The 20,129-nt window shown below is 37.6% G+C and overlaps 1 protein-coding gene across 1 annotated transcript in view; it reads right to left on the reverse strand.

Annotated features, from left to right (window-relative positions):
* Window positions 1–2,585: 2,585 nt before the first annotated feature.
* Window positions 2,586–20,129, reverse strand: part of UBE2N (ubiquitin conjugating enzyme E2 N) — a 34,716-nt gene continuing 17,172 nt past the window's right edge. Inside the window, exons 2-4 of the mRNA XM_025438793.3 lie at window positions 3,804–4,050; window positions 3,445–3,585; window positions 2,586–2,783 (exon numbers count right to left, since the gene is read on the reverse strand). Of these exons, the coding sequence (XP_025294578.1) occupies window positions 2,743–2,783; window positions 3,445–3,585; window positions 3,804–4,050 (429 nt within the window). The 3' untranslated portion in view covers window positions 2,586–2,742. The remainder of the gene's footprint in view (window positions 2,784–3,444; window positions 3,586–3,803; window positions 4,051–20,129) is intronic.

The raw sequence follows: 20,129 nt of genomic DNA on the forward strand, positions 1-20,129 counted from the left end.
CAGGACAGAGCTGAAACTGCAGTTTGTCTGCGCCCCTCCCCCACTAGAAGGTCCGCAGGAAAGACTAATCTCATTCACCTGGTCATCCCCAAGTGGTACAGTGTTGGGTACATAGAATACTTTCATTTGTCAAATTGTTTCCTTAAGCTTAGGGGTTATAAAATTAAAAGCTGATAAGGGAAGAGGGACTACATAAAGCAGCACGTGGACTGGAAGAGAACTCTAGCCACCTGGAGAGTCCCTGAACGAGGAGAGGGTGACAAGCTCTTATTTGGCCCCTGCGACCCAGCTCCTCCCAGAAGGTGCTATGCACTAAGGCTGGTCATGCCTGCAGTTGCCAGGTCTTCAGATGATTTAAGTTACCAGAATTCTGGAATTTTCTTCAAGTGAATCTCCTGGTTTTTAAAAATGTTGGCACTGAATTCAAAATGTTTTAACCAAACCACACTGTGTGGACCAAAGAAAATGGGCCCAAAAGCCAAAGGTCGCTGCCAGTTTTTGAAATCTACCCTGGACTCTCCCAGAGCCCCTTTACTCCTAAGCAAGTTCAGTCAACAAACTGGCCCACCGGTAGAGAAAGTCTTATCAAAACAATGAGGGCTCTTAACAAACTTAGAAAGGAAAAACCAGGATGCCAAAAAATCAGGAATTCACGTATTTGAAACAAAAACAGTTATTCCATTTTAGTACTTCTAGAACTCAAATTCAGTAGACATCAGAGTCTTACTCTAGACATTTTTGTGGTACAGTGGATTTAAATCTGGAATTTTAGGACTTAGAATACTAAGTGATCATCACAGGTAGTGCCACCTGCACTGAATAAAGCTGATCTCTACTGAACTGCTTGAGCGTTCATTTGGGCCCCAGAGTGCAACTCAATTCCCTTGGTTACAAGATACCCTCTACAGCACAAGAATTGTTATAAATAACAACTGCTCTTAAGAGCTTTAAATTTACAACATTAAGGTTATGAACAATTTTATTCTGAATTAAACTAACATTTGTTTCCAAGCAATGCATTTATTTGGAAGGATACCAGTTACCAGTCATCAAAAACTTTCATATGTTGAAAATGTAATTTAATAGATAATTCTTCATCTTACATAGGAGCACAATAAAATAATATACCACATTCTGAAGGAACTCCAGAAGTTATGAGAATCAAGAGTGGGGTAAATTCCGATGGGCTACAATATCCATTACCTTAAACTGCAAGAGACAAAAATTCCAACCCGCAGGTTAACACGTACATCCTTATGACTGGCTACACCGATGACTTACAATGACAAGGACCAGGAATTCGATATGGAGAAGGCAGGGAAAGAACAGTTTTTTGAGGGGAGCAACTCTCTCAATGCAGAAAAAATTACTATCAAACAATAGGAGCTCCCCTAGCAAATACTGAAGGATGAAAGTAAGAATCACTAACTGAGGATTTGATGCTCTCAGAGGAAGAAACCTTACAGATGACACTGACGTAAACTGGTTGCTTGAGATCTTGCCCCTCAGATCTATAAGGAATGCCTCAGCAAACCTCGAATGATTATCACATTGGTATTTCCTAAGAGCATGCACCAGTGGTTACACATGAAGTTTTCAGACAAGAACTAAGAAAAAGGTCATATCCCAAATGCCAGACACAAACAAATGTGGCACAACATGTAAGTCCTACACAAAGTCGGTCACAACTGCTGCTTTACTGTGACTCCCCTGTACAGTAAGTTTCAAAGATCATGGCAAGATACCAATGATCATCTAACTAATCAGACAACACAAACATATTTATTCAAAATTTTAGGAGGTAAAAAAAATAGCAGATACCGATGCTTTACGCATGCTCAGGGCCCACTTATAAATACTCCATTCAGTGATATCCTAACACAAGTTTGCATCAGTGGAAAAAAAACTGGCAAAATCCACCTCTTGCCATTCAACATGTCAGATGGTGAAGACCAAAACAGAATGTTCCATCAGTTTTAATTTTTAAATACGATTGTCACATTGGGAAAATGAAATAAACACAGTAAAATAAACTGTACAAAGGCAAAGTAGAATAACAAAAAATATTTTACTAAAACATAAGATTTACAGAAGTTTCCAGACAAGCCATACAAAATGGTCACAAGCTTTTTCTTGAAGGAAGGATTCTACACTTGACAGCAAAGTCACAATGTTATTAGTGAGGGCTGTGATGTTTGTTTAATGTTCCCATTTTGGTTCAAACAATCAAGCTTGTCCATCTACAGCGTCTAAATAAAGTTAGACTTGGCTAGAGAGCATATTCTAAAGAACTGGTTAGCTGCTTTTAACCGATGCAATTAGATCACCATAAAAAGGGGGAAAGGAGCCCATAGAATTAAAATAAAACTACCTCTCCCCCTCAAAAATAATAATAAAGAAAAACACCCACACCCCTGCAGCTAACCCTGACAACTACCTTCATTCACAGTGCTTTATACTTAAACCATGATGGGGGAAATGAATAAAAGCAGAAGAGGGGCCACTGCTTTTAAACGTTTCACAACAATCCAGATGGTACTTCTAGCCTCTGCTCATGCTTTACAACAGTGAATCAGGACAAGACATAGATTTGCTAATGTGCATTTAATCACCAAAGGACTGAAGATGTCTGGGCTTTTATTCTGTAATGTTTCTAAGACTGTGTCCATTAAATGCAAACAAAAAAGGAAGAAGTCTTGGCAGAACAGGAGAAGTGATGCACACTTGATGATCAGATCGGTTTTAAATATTATTCATGGCATATAGCCTAGTCCATGCTCTAGCTGTAGACAAAAACAAACGTGCAATTATTATTTCACTTAGTTCAATGTTACTTTCTAAACTCTATAAAAATAAAGCAGTATTATGTTAAATTCATGCCATTTTCTATCATCTGAATCAGACAAAAAGACTGTGTATATCTAATTACCAAAACACTACAATGTAATCCAGAAGTTCTACAAAATTCAGGATGAAAAGAGTTATCTTTTGCCTCCATTTCTAGATATGCTCTCCACTAATTTTGTTAAACTCTGTAACAGGAAGAAGCTTACTGATTTCAAATTCCCTAGCTATAAACTGACATAGTTTTATTAATCAGATGAATTACAAAAGCAGCTCAAAAGAGTTTAAAAGTTTTCCATTATCTTTATGTACTGCTAGATGAATGGTACACACTCAGTATTTGATAAACCAGGTATAGGTTACACAAGAGTTGAAGAGCTCCCAATTATAGGTTGCCTTTACATTTGGGGGGTCACAAAGGCCCTAAGATAGAGCTTAAATATCTGTTGTTAAGAGGTTCTACATACTAGAAGTGGATGACTTATCCCCCTTAATGTATTTTTTGTTTTTTGTTAAGACTCTAAAATAAGTTTTTTAAAAAGTAGTATATATTTGTTTTAAAAAGTAGAAGTGGTGCAAAGGAGAATGGATATTAAATACCTGTTTCTATGGCTTGGGCTTCGTTGGTCTTCCACTGCTCCGCTACATCATTTGCTAACGGATCATCTGGATTGGGAGCACTTAACAAAGCCTGGATCGATAGCAGAACTGTGCGGATCTGCAGTGCTGGGGACCACTTATCTATGAAGGCAACAGGCCCAGAATGATCAAGCATGAAACAACAGCCCCAGAACTACTGCATTTCATTCCCACAGATTTCTGTGGTCTTTATATAAGGCAAGTTTTCAATGTTCAGATTCTCAATATGGAATGCTTACGAAAAAAAGGAGAAATCTTTTTTTTTTTTTTTTTTTTTTTTTTAGAAATCTTAATAACATATTGATAAAGGTAACACTTACCTTTCAAAATATCTAAACATATTCTTCCCAACTTGTCTACATTAGGATGATAAATTTTGGTCATGAAACGTACTTTAGGGGCTGCCATTGGGTATTCTTCTGGAAGGAATAGTTCAAGTTTAAAAGTCCCTCCCTCAAAGGGGGAATCCTGGGGGCCAGCAATGACCACATGAAAATAACGGGCGTTGCTCTCATCTGGTTCTGCTTTAATGCCAGGAACCGGTTCTGCCAGCAAACGCTGGGTTTCCTATAACAGAAAAACATAATACATTTATGAAACATACGTTACTTTGCTAAACATCAAGTTAAAAATTAAGTTCACTTCTTGGAATTGGACTTAACAGAACATCTCCAATCTCCCCAAGGGTTTTTGTTTTATAAAACTCGAAGTTCAAAGAAAAGACTACTTAAATAATCCCAGTCACCTGAATGCAACTGCAAGTGAATACTGATGACATATACACTGCAGCTACAAACGTCTGAAAATATGTTGATAATAAAAATTAGACTAATGAAACCGATTTTATACTAAGAGAAGTGAAGAAGAGTGGTAAGGAGGAGACGAGAGAGAGAGAAGAGAAAAAAAGAAAATAACATATCTGGAACTACCAAAACCAAGCTGTTTAAAAAATAAAATTAGGGGCACGTAGCTGGCTCAGTCAGCAGAGCATGAAATTCTTGTCTTGGGGTTATGAATTCGAGCTCCATGTTGGGTGTGACGATTACTTAAAAATGAAATATTTTAATTATTTTTAAAAAGTAAAATTAGTTCTAAAAAGTTACTGAAAATCTTTCCTCTGAAAAACAGAAGAGAGAATGTAGGGGGGCCAATTGCCTGGGCACCTAAACAGGGCTAGAGAAATATATACAACCTGGACCCTTATCTGCTTCCCAACAACCATTAGTTCTCTTTTCAATCTTTCTCCTTTCTCTCTTCAAACCTCCAATATCTCTATCCTCACCTTCACTTTTGGCTGATGACTCTGCTTTCTATTTCACAAGAAAACAGACACTTCCTTAAATTTCCCACTGTAGCACCTGTATACCCACCTTCAACGGTGTGCCCATGTGCTTTGCCTGTCGTCCTGTGGATGAAATGGTTGTCACTCTTGGCTAAGACTGATCTCTCCTCCAAAACACTGGATCTTATCTTCTTCTCACCTATTCAAGCATCTTTTCTCTCCTGAGTCATCAGTTCCCCTTCTTCACTGGATCTTTCCCCAAACTCTACTAACTTGCTTTAATTTCTCCCCATAAAAGCAAAAAATAATCTTGACCTTACTCTTCCCCCACCCTCCACCAACAAAAGCTCCAATGCTTTGCTGCTCTTTAAAAGTTACCTCTATTTGCTTGTCTCCAATATTTGTCCTCCCCTATCTTGAACACAACTCTCCAATCCGGGTATAGCCATTAACCTGCCTGTTGAGGTCACAAGTGATTCCCACACAGTTAAATCAAATAGTCAATGCTTAATCTTCATCTTATTTGACCTAAATGTAACATCTTACCCAGTTGGTCTGCCCTCCTCCTTGCAAAACATCACCCAGCTTCCTGTAGCCAAGCTCTCCTGTCTCCTGACTCTTCCTACTTGTCTGGCTGCAAACTCCTTGCTGGTTCCTCCCTGACTCCTCAACACTGAAGTGCACCAGGGCTCTGTCCTAGGGCCTCTCTATCTATACGCTTCATAGTGATCCCATATTGTCCAATGAATCTAAATATTAAATGCACCCTGTATATGACCATCTCCCCAAATTCATATCCAGCACAGATCTTACCCCTGGATCATGCCTCTTCTATCCATAATGACCTGTTCAACAGCTCCTCTTGAGCGTCTAATAAGCATCCCAAACTTAGCATGACTTTCCTCACCCTCAACTTGTTCTTCCTTCAAAGCCTTCTTCATATCAGTTAACCATAAATCCATCCTTCCAACTGATCAAATCTTTTCCTTCATATCCCACCACATCTAACCTGATCGGCATATTTTGTTGGCTTGAATTTCAAAATCTGTTGGACTGCCTTCTTACCCCCTGCGGCTCCACTTCTCATCCAAGCCACCATCAGCTCTCAGCTGGCATACTGCAGTAGCCTCACTTTTGTTCTTCCTGCTTCTGACCTCATTCCCTAGCCCCCCTCCCCCTTAGGTCTGTGTTTCACGGACCTTTCAAAGTCCTTATAATGGCCCCCCAAGAAAAGGCTTTATATGATTCCCTCACTCTAGCTACTTTTATCACATCTTTAGCTATATTTCCCCCAACCTACTCCCATCGTGGCACTTTGCTCTAGCCAGATTAGCTGTTTTGTAATTTTCCAACCTGCCAGGCATACTCCTCCCTCAAAGGCTTTGCTCTTGCTTTTTTCCCCCTGAAATTTCTATCTGGTTTGCCCCCTCAGAACTCCTAAGATCTTCATTCAAATGTGTTTTCTCTGCAAGGCCTCCATAATGGAAACAAAAGCCCATTCCACCCTATCCCACACTGTCCCTATTCCTGTTCCCCAACTTTATCTCCATAGCGCTACAAACATATTACATATCTCACTTATTTTGTTCAGAATGGAAGTGCCATAAAAGGAGATTTGTAACTGTTTTATTTACTGCTATATCCTCAGCATTTGGAACCCTGCCCGGCACCACAGATGTTCAATAAATACTTGCTGAATTATGAATCTATTTGATGTTACAAACAAGTAATAAACTATCAGAATCGCATCTTTAACATTAAAGCAGTGTTATTCAAAGCAGGATGTGCACATCACAGGAGGAAGACAAAAGGATCCATTCAGGCATGGGAAGAAATAATCTAATTTCTATTTATAAACTTATTTTTAGCCCAAAATAGTTAACATACAATAAAAGAAACTGACAATACCATGTGTAATTTTATATATTAGTAATATACTTCTATGAATAGGCATGTGCAGTCGAAGTTTTAGAACACTGCTATATCTAAAGTTTTAGATATGAAAAACAATGAATAAGAATATTGTATTTACACTGCCTTCACTTAAGAAAAAACATACACCTTATACACCATTTCATTCTACAGTGTACAGGGCACATACTAAAAGAGATTTCCCTGTTATATACTGAAATAATCATAAGATGCAGATAAAAAATTAAACCCTTTCCCAAACTGTGTTAAACCCATAGCCATTTAAAGAAATATCTTCAGTACTTTAATTAGAGGCCAGTTTTTTTTTTCTTTTTGCTTTGGTTTAATCATGGCAATGCAAGGGAAAATGAGAAACTGAGCTGCTGTAAACTACTTTCAGCTAAATATTCTTTGGGTTCAAAGTAACACATTTTCAGAGCATTAAAAATCTCAAGAGGAGGGGCGCCTGGGTGGCTCAATCACTTAAGCATCTGCCTTTAGCTCAGGTCATGATCCCAGGGTCCAGGGTTCACACCCGGCATTGGGTTCCCTGCTCAGTGGGGAATCTGCTTTGCCCTCTCCCTCTGCCTCCCTCCCCACCCTCATATTCTCTTGCTCTCTCCCTCTCTCAAGTAAATAAAGTCTTTAAAAAAAAAAATCTCAAGAGGCAGTAATGAAGCCTCTCACTGTGGGAAGTCCTTCAACATGGAATTAGAAAAAAAAACAGCTGGCCTTCACTTTTAGCAAAAAAATAAAGATAATAAAAATATTAAGGATGAACAATAAGAATAAAAGAATAAGAAAAAAAAAACTGGATGGTACAATTCCTTGAATTCTGACCTCTCCTCATCTCCATCCTCCTATTGTTTTGCCCCAGGACTTAATATTTTTAGAAATCCATTAGGAGGGAGACTGGGGAAAAAAAGGCTGGGGTCTAGGAACCCCAAAACCCCACTCCCTGGTTACACAAAGTAGTAGCAGCTCTATACAAAACTATAAAAAGCTGCCAGAAGGGTTTCCAAGATCAGATCCCAAAATAGCCTCAAAATCACTTAGAACACATTGTCAGATTTGTCAGATTTAGCATTCCTTCCTCATCTTCAGTTCCCCCTCAAAATAAGAGTCTTTCTAAAAATTGTGTATCTTAAACATATCACATGGCCTAATCAATTGTAAGATCTAATCAGAACACATTCTAGAATAAGCTTTTAGGTGTGGAAAACCTTTTGAAATAGTTTTCATATGTTCTCAAGTTCTCATGGATTTTGATATAATAAACAGATGCATCATTATTTGACTACATGGCACTGACTTCCCAAACAAACCCACAGCATAAATCATGGGAGGAAAAATGAATAAAAACCAAACCAAATGGAACAAGTCTCATCCACAGAAGCTGAAGTCAATTTTTTTCCCGAAAAAGGCAAAAGTGGATAGGAAATAAAATCCTTCCTGCTATTACTCACACATGGTTAAGTATGAAACACCTTCTAGTTTTGTATTATCCTCTGGTAGAAAAACAGCGAAGTACAGTGGGGTTTCATCAAGTCTAGAAGTTACGGGTTCAAATTCCTACTGCATTGCTAACTTAACCATTACTTTGAGCAAATAATTTACACTGCTCTGAGCCTCAGCTGACTTATCTATATCATAATTAAGATTACCTCTCATGCAGAGTTGCTTTGAAGATCAAAAGAGATACTATAAAGACTTAACAAATAAGATCACATAAGAAGGTAGCAGCCACATACAACCAACTCAAAAAGAATGTAAGAACAAAGCACAATAACAAACTTTAAGATTAAATAGCAGTTTGTTTAAAAAAAAAAAACAGAATAACCGTTTGTTGCATTATGATCCTACTTGTTTAAATACTTTTAAAAGGAATTAAATAACATCAAATTGACCTACTCATCAATAGATCTACTGGGACTTGAAGAGCAAATTCCAGGATTATACCACAGTAAACTGTAGCCTTTGACTGTCGACTAAATTCCATTAACTAGGTCTTGTCCCATTTTAAAGTTCAATAACAACTTATGGTCACTATTAAGCAATCTAAGTTTTATTATACATTTTTTAAGGCAATGACTGAATTATGAACAGTAAAATTTTAGATAATAAATAGTATTCTTACAGAGTGGAGTGGCAGGGGCACCGGGGTGGCTCAGTTAGTTGAGCATCTTGATTTGGGCTCAAGTAAAGTCATGATCTCAGGGTCCTGAGATCTAGCCCCAGGTGGGGGCTCCACACTCAGCAGGGAATCTGCTTGAGAGTCTAGGCTCCCCCCCCCGGCCCCTCCCCCCTTCTAAGAAAGAGAGAGGCAATATGAGAAAAGTTGATCCAGTTAGTAACTTTTTTTTTTCAATTAGTAACTTTCTATATATACTTCCAACATATATCTACAGCAATTAGGATTTTCCCCATTTAGAATATTCTCTGGCAGCACCTAGGTGGCACAGTTAAGCAGTTAAGTGTATTCTCTGAAACACAAAAATGCAATGTATTACTAATAATGTTAATTGTGGATCTTTTAGATCATCTCACCCAAGAGCCATCTGACCATACTTGAAAACACTATCAATTTTGTTATCACAATCAGTCTTATCAAACTGAGAGATGCCTCAATGATGCTTACTCCATGTCTACTCCAATCTCTCTTAACTACATCTACAAGCAGTTCTAAAATATTAACAAACAGAGGCTCCTTTTTGGGGATTAGCGATACAGCAAAAGCCAAGTTTTCGATTGTAAACTACTTAAGGTCATCTACAACTTCATCATCTACAGTAAGTGGGCATTCAAAAAAAAATTTTTACCGTTTTTTGAGTGTTATGTCCCTATCATTTTATCCATGAGCCATGTGATTTTTACTGCACAATTCTGGTTAACACAATGAATTTTAGGAACACATAGATCTCATTATAACAGAACTGACTGTATTTATTCTGGCTGGGATTAGAAACAGAGACAAAACTGTGCTTAATTTCCCCACTACACCACATCCTTACAAAATCAGAAGTTCAGATAGAGGTGTGTACAGCATTTGATAAAAATGGGTGATGAATGTTTCTCTACAGCAGTGCTGCCCAACAGAAATATGAGCTGCAAATATATTAAATTTTCTGCTAGTCACATTAAAAAGTAAATAGTTAAAATATTTTATTTAATATATTCAAATAGCATCATTTCAACATGTAATCAATATAGAAATTAATATTTCATCTTTTTTTATCCAAAATCTTCAAAATCCAGTAATTTATAGTTATAATGTATCAATTTCAATAGCATCATTTCAACATGTAATCAATATAGAAATTAATACTTCATAATCTTTTTTCATCCAAAATCTTCAAAATCCAGTAATTTATACTTATAATGTATCAATTTAAACTAGCCACACCTCAACTGCTCAATAGCCACCTGGGGCTAGTAGCTACCATATAGGACAGTGAAACACAATCCTGTTATACTGTTACTCACAGATTATTAAAATAATTTGTTTCCTATAGTAAAATCTGGTAGAGAAACTTAAAAGTATCACCTTTTTCCCCTCAAAAAATTCTATACAAACAGTAATGTTACAACATCTGAATCACTAATAACAGGAATGTGGGTGCTACTGTTTGTTCCCGTCACAAGATTATGTCTGAAAATAATGATTTGTAGCAATTTCAAAAAAAACATAGTACAGACAGAAATTACTTAAAACAAGGCAACTATATGAAGAAATAAGGGTTAATCCCTTAAGAATCATTTTAATTTTTTTACAGTCCACACTACCCCCTAGTGGACAAAAGACATCACTTATTTCAACCCCTTTTCCTTTGCAAATGGCTCATAAATTATCTTACCCTAATTCACTAAATTTATTTTAAATGTTTATCCTAAAGTCAGATGAGAATAACAATTCAAGGCATATCCTCCACCTTCTTCTTTTTCTCCCTCTACTGCCACACACATAAACCTCACAATGTCCTTATCTGAAAAGAAGGAAAAATGGAAGAAGCTGTTTCAAACACTTAGGTACCAAGGATTAATAAACCCTGGGACGCCTGGGTGGCTCAGCAGTTGAGCCTCTCTGCCTTCGGCTCAGGGCGTGATCCTGGAGTCCTGGGATCAAGTCCCAAGTTGGGCTCCCTGCATGGAGCCTGCTTCTTCCTCTGCCTATGTCTCTGTCTCCCTCATGAATAAATAAATGAAATCTTTAAAAAAGGTGTGGGGGACTAATAAATCTTAAGATTTTAGACCAAGGTATCCCTTTAATGAAAAGCTTTATTTCTAGTTGGACTGACAAGCAGCAAGAAAGTACAGCTGACCCATGAACAACACAGGAGGTAGGGGCACCAACACCCTGCACAGTTGAAAATCTAAGCATAACTTTTGATCCCCCCCCCAAAAACTTACTTACTAATAGCCTACTGCTGACCAGAAGCCTTACCTATAAGGCAATTAACACATTTTTTATTTGTATTATATACCGTATTCTTACAATAAAGTAAGCTAAAGAACATGTTTTAAAAAAATCATAAGGAAGAGAAAGTACATTTAATACTACTGTACTGAATTTATCAAAAACAAAAAAAAATCCACGTACAAGTGGACTCGTGTAAGTGTATCCATGCAGTTCAAAGGCAACACACTCTTAGGGTCAACTGTACTCTGTATTCCACTTTGAGTAATAACATCCAAGAGATGGAGTAGAATGACCTGGGCTAGAAATCTGTTTTTTTTCCTCTCAACCCAAGACCAAATCAGTACTTCCACTAAGTTCAGTGAAAAGAAAAAGAAACTTGGAAGCCAGAAGGACTTCTGAAAAGCTAAGTATATTCAATCAACTTGTTTCTCAGGTCTGAATTAGTCTGGAAGCATCTCCCCTATACTTCCACAGTTTCCTGGGCATTACCACTACTCAATACAGCTAGGACAATAACTATTTGAAGATGCAAACTCCAGCTAGCATATAGTGGTGATCAAGTGCTAAACACATGCTTGTTCAAAGAATAAATGTATCCATGCTTAGGCACCACACAGAGCTGATATGCATTACTATACTTAACTGTGTTAGTGGGTAACTTCCACCCAGGAACAGCATTTAAAATTATTCCAATCACTGACAACAGACAAAAATCTGAAAATCGTACTAATAACAAAGCGTGCCACCAACAAGGAAAACCATTAGGCTGAATTCCTTGTCTACCACCCGCCCCCCCGATTCTTCAGTTCCACCAAACACATCAGGTTGTACTATAGTCTGTGCCCCCAACCCCACCCCCACACTACTCTTAAATTCCATAAGGGCAGGAACTCTGCAATTCTCAAGCACTGAGCTCAGATATGCAGAGAATCAGTAAAAAATCAAAAAATAACTGTGCCAAACAGTGACTCTACATGTATTATTAACTCACTTAATCTTCATACCCGTTTTACAAATGAGGGAAATGAGAAACTCAGAGTGACCACTTATAACCAAAGCTAGCAAGTGGCAGAGCCAAGATTGAAATCCAGGTAACTGGACTCAGTTTGGCTTCAAAGCCTGATTTCTTAATTTCAATGTTATCTACAAAGACAATTAACAATATGAACAGTACATCTCAAATGTTTGGCAGGACTGTAAATAGCACAGAAGTTAAGGAAGTTCTCTTTTCAGTCCTTCATAATCATGAAGAAGTGCTTCATTAAAGAGGTAATTTAAGCCACAATATCACTTTTTTTCTTTTCATCCTTTGGGACTGGCAATTGAAGAAGAATACAGTCTTAGCCACATAAATGAAGTAGAAAAAACTATGCTTTGCTTGACAGAAAAATTGGTATATGCCATTTTGACCTGGAATTACCTATTATATGGTAAGCTACTGTGTCTATTTCTGATATTACATGAAACCACTATGCTCTGAAATGCTGACTGTGAAATATGAATTTACTAACAATTGTTTATTTTGTACATGACATTGTCATGTCAACTAATTCACAGGAAGAATAAAATACAGTACACCTTTGTCTCCTAAGAATTTATTTCACTGTGGGCATAAAATAGACATAAAAGCCAGTTTTTGAAAGATGCATTTTCGAATGGGGTATATGTCAAGGTTTGTTTTTTGGGTTTTGTTTTTTTTTTATGTCAAGGTTTTTAAAGAAGGTACAGGTGTGATTAGGGATACTAATTACATGAACAACAGGAATAGACTGGGAGCACATTATGTTCTTGGTTATTCTAAAGACATTTTAAAAGTTTTCTGGAAAGATAACTTTACATCTCCATCTTTTTCCTGTTTTTTGAAAGATTTCTAAATATCGGTATCACAGTAAAGACAATGAAAAATACTCCCATCATAAAACATTCATGAAATTCTTGATGGTAAAAATATCCTTTGAATACCCAGCACTGTAATTTGTAGATTCATGAAAGTGAACATCTCCATTTTTTCCTTGGCTTCTGATTTCATAGACAATATAAACACTCCACTGCCTGGACTTTCTCTAGCACTGGCTCAAAAATTTAAAATATTCCTTTAATGATCTGAATAACATAACCAACCGTCCTTTTTTTTTTTTTTTTTTTCCCATCCTTCTGACTTAATGAATTCTGTGACTTAGGAATGATGTCTTAGAACTCTGAATAAAGAGACAATCTAGGGACGCCCAACTGGCTCAGTGGTTGAGCCTTCAGCCCAGGGTGTGATCCTGGAGTCCCAGGATCAAATCCCACATTGGGCTCCCTGCTGGGAGCCTGCTTCTCTCTCTGCCTGTGTCCCTGCCTCTCTCTGTCTCTCACGAATAAATAAAATCTTAAAAAAAAAAGAGAGAGAGAGAGAGAGAGACAATCTAGCTTACAGTAACACTTCATTGAGATTGCCTGCTGTTACAAGGTCCTTAAAGTACCATTAACAAATTCATCAAAAAGCTTTTTAAAAACTTGCGTATCTTAAATTCTGGGAAATATACAATTTAGTAGGTGGGGGAGGAAAGGTCTTCTGTATTCATATTGAATGAAAATAGGCAATTTTTTAAAATGCCTGTTTCTGTATAATGAAAACTAAAATTATGAGTGATGCATTAGCAAAAACCACTGAACTTGCACTTAAAACAGCATTTAAGTTAGAATTAATCTAGACTGTAGGTTTCTTTCATAAAATTTCAACTAGGTGAAGTTGATAATCCATTTTAAGGCCTTGATATGTGTAATTTCAGCCATCTGTCTACACATTTGCCTACTATTAAGCAATAGTAAAGTTTCCTCATTCATTCATATCTTCCCTCTCTCTCCTTAGTGTAATGTTGGAATTCGGAGCTTAAGAATGTCAAGGTTTGAAGTAATTGTTAGAAAATAGAAAAAGTTATCTACAGTCACACAGGATTATGCCTAGCAGCATAAGAAAAATGAGGTTCATAGTGGATGTTCGTCATTCCTTTATACTACCTGACAGGCAGACAGCCTTGTTGGGGAATAATGCCTCCCTCAACAGAAGCTTTAGTCTTAGAAAATTTCCTAACTTTCTACTGAGCATGTGAGACCTAGGCTAAATCAAAACCTGTATATACATCAAAGCTAAAATACAGAAGATCCATTATGGAGATAATAGCAATAGTTACCTCCAGACTACCACGGGAGAGGTTCTAGTACACAGCATCTCGTCTCCACCATGATGTGATTCTGAGCCTAATGTCTTTGGCACCCCTGAAGATTATGTGAGGTATCTAATAACTCAATAAATACTATTTCTACTTAAACTAGCCAAAGTTGACCTCCATTGCTTGCTAAAAATACAAAGGCTAAACTAGATAAAGAAGAAAGTGAAGAAAAAGTAAGAGTTAACAGACTAGGAGTTGGGGAGATGAAGAGGTTAAGAAGCTAAATATCTCTTTGGGATAAAATGAGGTCAAAGGAGAACATCAAAGTTGGCTAACCCCTTTATCAAAGAACTTCTATATAGTTGAACAGTCTTTAAAGAGGAAATTGATTTCACATTAAGAGAACTAACTTCAAATATATGGCCTGATATACCTACCAGGGAAAAAACTTGGAGCTAAAATATCTCTAATCCCAATTCTAACTGTATCAATTTGTTATACAACCATACACACTCATTTAACCTACCTAATCTTAAAATTTAGTCCCTTGAATATTTCAAAGGTTCTCTCTAGCACTAAATTGACTGAACATTTTATTATTGGAATGGGTTAAATCTTACTGTTATATGCTCCCTTCTACTAGAAGGTCCCCTTTTATAATTCTTTTCTTAAAAAAAAAATTGAGATAGAGCAGGGGGGAGGGGGCAGAGGGAGAGAGGTCCCAAGTAGACTCCATCCATGCCTAACATGGGGCTGAATCTCAAGACCCCAAGATCACAACCTGAGTTGAAACCAAGAGTCGGTCTCTGTCTCTCATGAATAAATAAATAAAATCTTTAAAAAGTGGGGGGAGTGGGGAGATCCCTGGGTGGCTCAGCGGTTTGGCACCTGCCTTTGGCCCAGGATGTGATCCTGGAGTCCCAGGATCGAGTCCCACATCGGGATCCCTGCATGGAGCATCCTTCTCCCTCTGCCTGTGTCTCTGCCTCTTTCTCTCTGTCTCTCATGAATAAATAAAGTCTTTAAAAAAAAAAAAAAAAAGAAACCAATAGTCAGGTGCTTAACCAACTGTGCCACCCAGGCACCCCTATAATGCTCTTTTAACTTTGTTATTACTGTTCACTATTCCTCCCTCCCTGTTGAAGGGAAGAAGTATTATGGACTATATCCCCAGCATCTACTCCAATGTTCAGTATCTAAAGAAAAAATTTGTTGCTAATGGTACCACCTGTTTTCCCCAAATTTTTCCCACCTGCTCATTAAAGAAAAATAGAATATCGACTTAAGTAGCTATACTCCTAATAACTAAAATCTAGTTAACATTTTAGTATGTTTATATTTATTCTGATAAAGACAACAGCTCTTAAAAGCAGTTTTAATACTTTTACATTCTTTTTAATCTACTGTGCCAGTGCACCCCACTCTCCTGGTTGTTTTACAGGTAAATTAATCAACATTCATTGCAAACTATGTGGCATAGTCACTTTTATTGGCCTACAAGCTAATGGCTACACTTGTACAACTACCATATATTACCTACTCAATCCTTGATTATAGTTACTTCAGGTTTCAAATGTGGTAATCACAACAAAATTTAAATGCTAAATGCCTGAGGTTTCCACTCATAGGAAAGGCCTATGCTTGTATTAATAGGTAAGATGGACGGAAGCAGAGCAGCTGAAATTTCAGTGATGCAAACAAAAACAAGTTATAGTTGGTCCAGATCTGCATTTTTTTAAATTTTTTTATTTATTTGTGATAGTCACACAGAGAGAGAGAGAGAGAGAGAGGCAGAGACACAGGCAGAGGGAGAAGCAGGCTCCATGCACCAGGAGCCCGACGTGGGATTTGATTCCGGGTCTCCAGGATCGCGCCCTGGGCCAAAGGCAGGCGCTAAACCGCTGCGCCACCCACGGATCCCCAGATTTGCATTCTCAATCCAATTGTGCCACTGACACAATTTTGTCCAAAATCCAAACCACAAGAAAAAATTATTTTTTCACACACTGCATACTAACTATGAGATAAATTAGGAAGCAATTTTGTCTCCCCCAAAATAAGCATCTTTCAGCAAGGCTGCCATAATGCACCACTCCAAGTGGGGCCCATTCACATCACAGTCTGTATGAATGGCACCCCCTGAAATTGTGCAGTGCAAAATTCCAAGTACTTTGGATTAAAGAATAAAACTTCAGTTTAGCAGCTATACAAATCAACATCATTGTCAAACTCATGGAAAATGGATTATGTGGTAATTCTAAGGAAATCAAAAGAGTAATTCCAATAAAATCAGATTATTTACCTCAAATATCCCATTTTCCTACCCACTGGTGCTAAATGGGCATTCATTGTGCTGTAAAAAAATCCATGCCCCATAAAGGTTATTCATTTTGTGTTATTCATTTATTGACACATAATTGACGAACACAAGTGTACCCACACTGAGATGATGATATTTATTCTTTCCAGATTTATAGTGAGCCAGCATCTTTGCAAAATCAGAAAACAGTAATAATATTATAAGTCTCAGTGTATTATGGCAGGCTCTCTTCTCTGCACTCTAACCCTCCCAACCACCTTAGAGCTAGATTAGTGTATTAAACAGAAAAAGGAAGATGTAGAGATCAAAAGGTCTGTATAAGCTAGTACTTAGCACAGCTACAAGTCAGGCCCAGAAAAATTTCCCCACATTCTGTGCTCCTCCACGCACACAACCCAAACAGCTCCCCATTCCCAAATTCCTTTTGCCCTTCTTCAAAATTAAGTAGATCTAAGGCATTTAAGACACTGAGCATTATTTTGCTTTGTGGGCAAAAATAGAAAAGTCAACTGTTTCTTGAGAGGTAAGCAACTGACAATGCTACTGACTAAAAAAGCAGTATTGTTGGGCAGTAGGGGTCGTGACCTTCTGCAGAAAGCTATCTCTTACACACTTTTCCCCCATACTGTCTGACTCCCCAGCTACATCAGTCCCTATAGGTCAAGGCCAGGGTGTAGGTTTGCAGCCTCAATACTGAGTACCACAAAGTGCCTCACATTCTACACCAGCTGAACGAACAAACAGATCTAACTACTTACTTACTACTCAAAGAAACCCCAGAGAGGAAAGAAAAACACTGAGAAGGTAAAGGGGAATTCAAGAACTTCCAAAAAGCATAGGCCCAGGGCTTGAAAGAGCCAGACAGTGGCCATAAATGGTGGGAATATGCAGAAAAAAAAGGATTTTTTTAAAGTTTTAAGCCCAATCTTCATGAACTATTTCACACTTTTGCTCAAAAACTTTGCCCTTGCTATTTTCGTTACAAGTTGTTCACTTAAAGGGCCAACACTAAGCACCAGAGTATCGGGCTTTTGCCCCGGTAGCCTCAATAATCTAATAATCATTTTTCTCAAGTTTAATAATGATCATTTGATAATAACTAGTTGACATATTAAAGATTCAGTCTTCTACCTCAAGGTTTTTGGAAGATTTTGAAATGAAATTGCTCATGAAAACGAGATTAGAGATTTTAATATTTCATACAGTATCAATCTGGTTCGAAAGTCTTATCTTAAGAGATCCAGTAGAAGTATATAAACTACTTAGCAAATACTCTTCTGTGATTTCAGAGGACTATTTTGTCCTGTGCCACTGACCCAGAGAAGAAAATGACCCAGACAACTCAGATTTTAATGTAACTGAAATAAGCACAAATTTACATACTAAGGCAGACATATGATAGAGGATCCGTATACAATAGTCCTGGGTCACATTCACCCACTTCATGTGGGACAACCAGAGTCTTGCAACAATATAATATGAATGCTGAACTTAGGGGCTTGCTAGCAGTGTGAACTAATATATTATGTAAAACTGCACCTAAACAAAAATAACAAAATCTCAAACAAAAATTACAAAATAACAGATTTAAATGGTCCAATAGTGGTTTTCTTGAGGAAAGCAATTAGATGAGGTGGGAGACACTTCAGCTGAGTATCCTTTTGTTGAATTTTGTGACATGTCCAAGTACTATTTACTAAAATTTATTTATTTTAAATAAAATCACTCAAGGAAATTGAATAAGCATTGTAAGTAACCATATTTTGAAAGTGACAATGTCTCATTACCAAGACAACCCTTAAAACTCAGAATACAGATGCCTGGGTGGCTCAGCAGTTGAGCATCTGCCTTTGGCTCAGGGCGTGATCCTGGAGTCCCAAGATCAAGCCCACATTGGGCTCCCTGCTTGGAGCCTGCTTCTCTCTCTGCCTCTGTCTCTGCCTCTGTCTCTCATGAATAAATAAATAAAATCTTAAAAAAAAAAAAACTCAGAATAGACAAAGATTTAAGAAAATGCTATTTATACTTACTGTTATGGAGAAAACTGACTCTCATATACATGGCTGGTGGGATTAGAAGCTAACCTAACCTTTAAAATTTCATGTCTTGGAATTTATCCCAAGGAAAAACTGTGAATGTGTTCAAAACCACAGCTCTGGAAATAATGATCACACCAAAGCTGATGGGAAAAAGATGTTGTAAAGGTAGTATGTAACACCAAAGAAAAATATCCTTCTACATAAGTGAAAACACACACTTCAAAACAGTACAATCTCTTGGTTAAGTGTTGTGCTGGGGTGGAATATTCCAAATCTTAACGAGATGGTGGTTTCATAGCTGTTGTGAAAACTTAAATGGTATACTTAAAATGGATGCATTACTTATATGTAAATTACGCCTTAATAAAGTTTATTTAAAAGGAAAAAAAAGTGTAGTGTAGGTCTTGAGCTTATTGAGGGCAAGAAGTGGGTCTTAATTTGGGTAGACAGGGCTCCTATTCACCTGAGCATTTGTTGATATTTAGAGGCAAGAGCTACACTGACCAGGCATTTGAGAATTTGAGCAGTGGAGCAATGCAGGAGGAAAGAACGTAGAGGAAAAACACCAAGAGCCAATGAGATGGCTTATGACCACTGGATGCTAAACTCCTAACTCACCAATAAAAATTAGTCAACTTGAAGAACACTTGCAACTACATAGTGCACTCTTTACAGAAACTGTTGAAAGGGCTGAACTGTGTGTTTGGGTTACAAAGCATATACACAATCCCAGAACCACAGACAAAAGAAAACCTCAAGACCTTGAAAAATGGCCAAACCTTGGGCAGGACACTGAATTTTCAGAAGCCAATTAATTAGAAAGCTAGATAAATTTAGTTAGAATTCCAAGGTGTAGGGATGACACCCGAATTAATCCTTAAAACTAACCTGGATGTTCACACATGTTGTTTCATTTAAGCCTCAGAACCACCTCCAGAAACGTACACAAGTGGCAGAATGTGGGCTAGAAAGAAGCACACTGCAGTCAAGGGTTCTTTTATAATTGACAGCTGGAACTTGGAATCCTCAGCCTCCAGCAGTGCTTTCCATCTTATACATTCACATCAGGTGAATGACAGAGTTACAACTACAAGTAGCATATCTGAGCTAAAAACAGAAAATGTTTCTTAATTTGTTCTAATAGTATACAAAGAAGTGTCCTCAGAGCTGATGCAGTCACCCAGGATGGGGCAAGGGTACACTCCTGAGGTACCATTTGCCTGTTTGTCCCCTCTGGTATTTTCTCTCCCTACTTTTCTTCTCTAACATCCTAGCTTGAACGAATATAATTCTGGTCTGTCCTGAGATCTGAAGGTTGGTCCAAAAAAAGAGGGGGAAAGATTCAACTGATGTGGAACAAAGGCATTTCTCAATGGCATACATTGCTTACTCAAAAAAAAAAAAAAAAAAAATCTGACCAACGGTGCGTATGTGGGAGGGGAGTTGCAGCAGAGGCCCCCTTACCCTAAGCTTAATCAAAACAAAAACATTTTCTAAAAATCTCAAAATCCCTAATTCAAGC

This window comes from Canis lupus, chromosome 15 (genome assembly GCF_003254725.2).
Source record: "Canis lupus dingo isolate Sandy chromosome 15, ASM325472v2, whole genome shotgun sequence".
In the NCBI taxonomy this organism is placed as follows: Eukaryota; Metazoa; Chordata; class Mammalia; order Carnivora; family Canidae; genus Canis; species Canis lupus.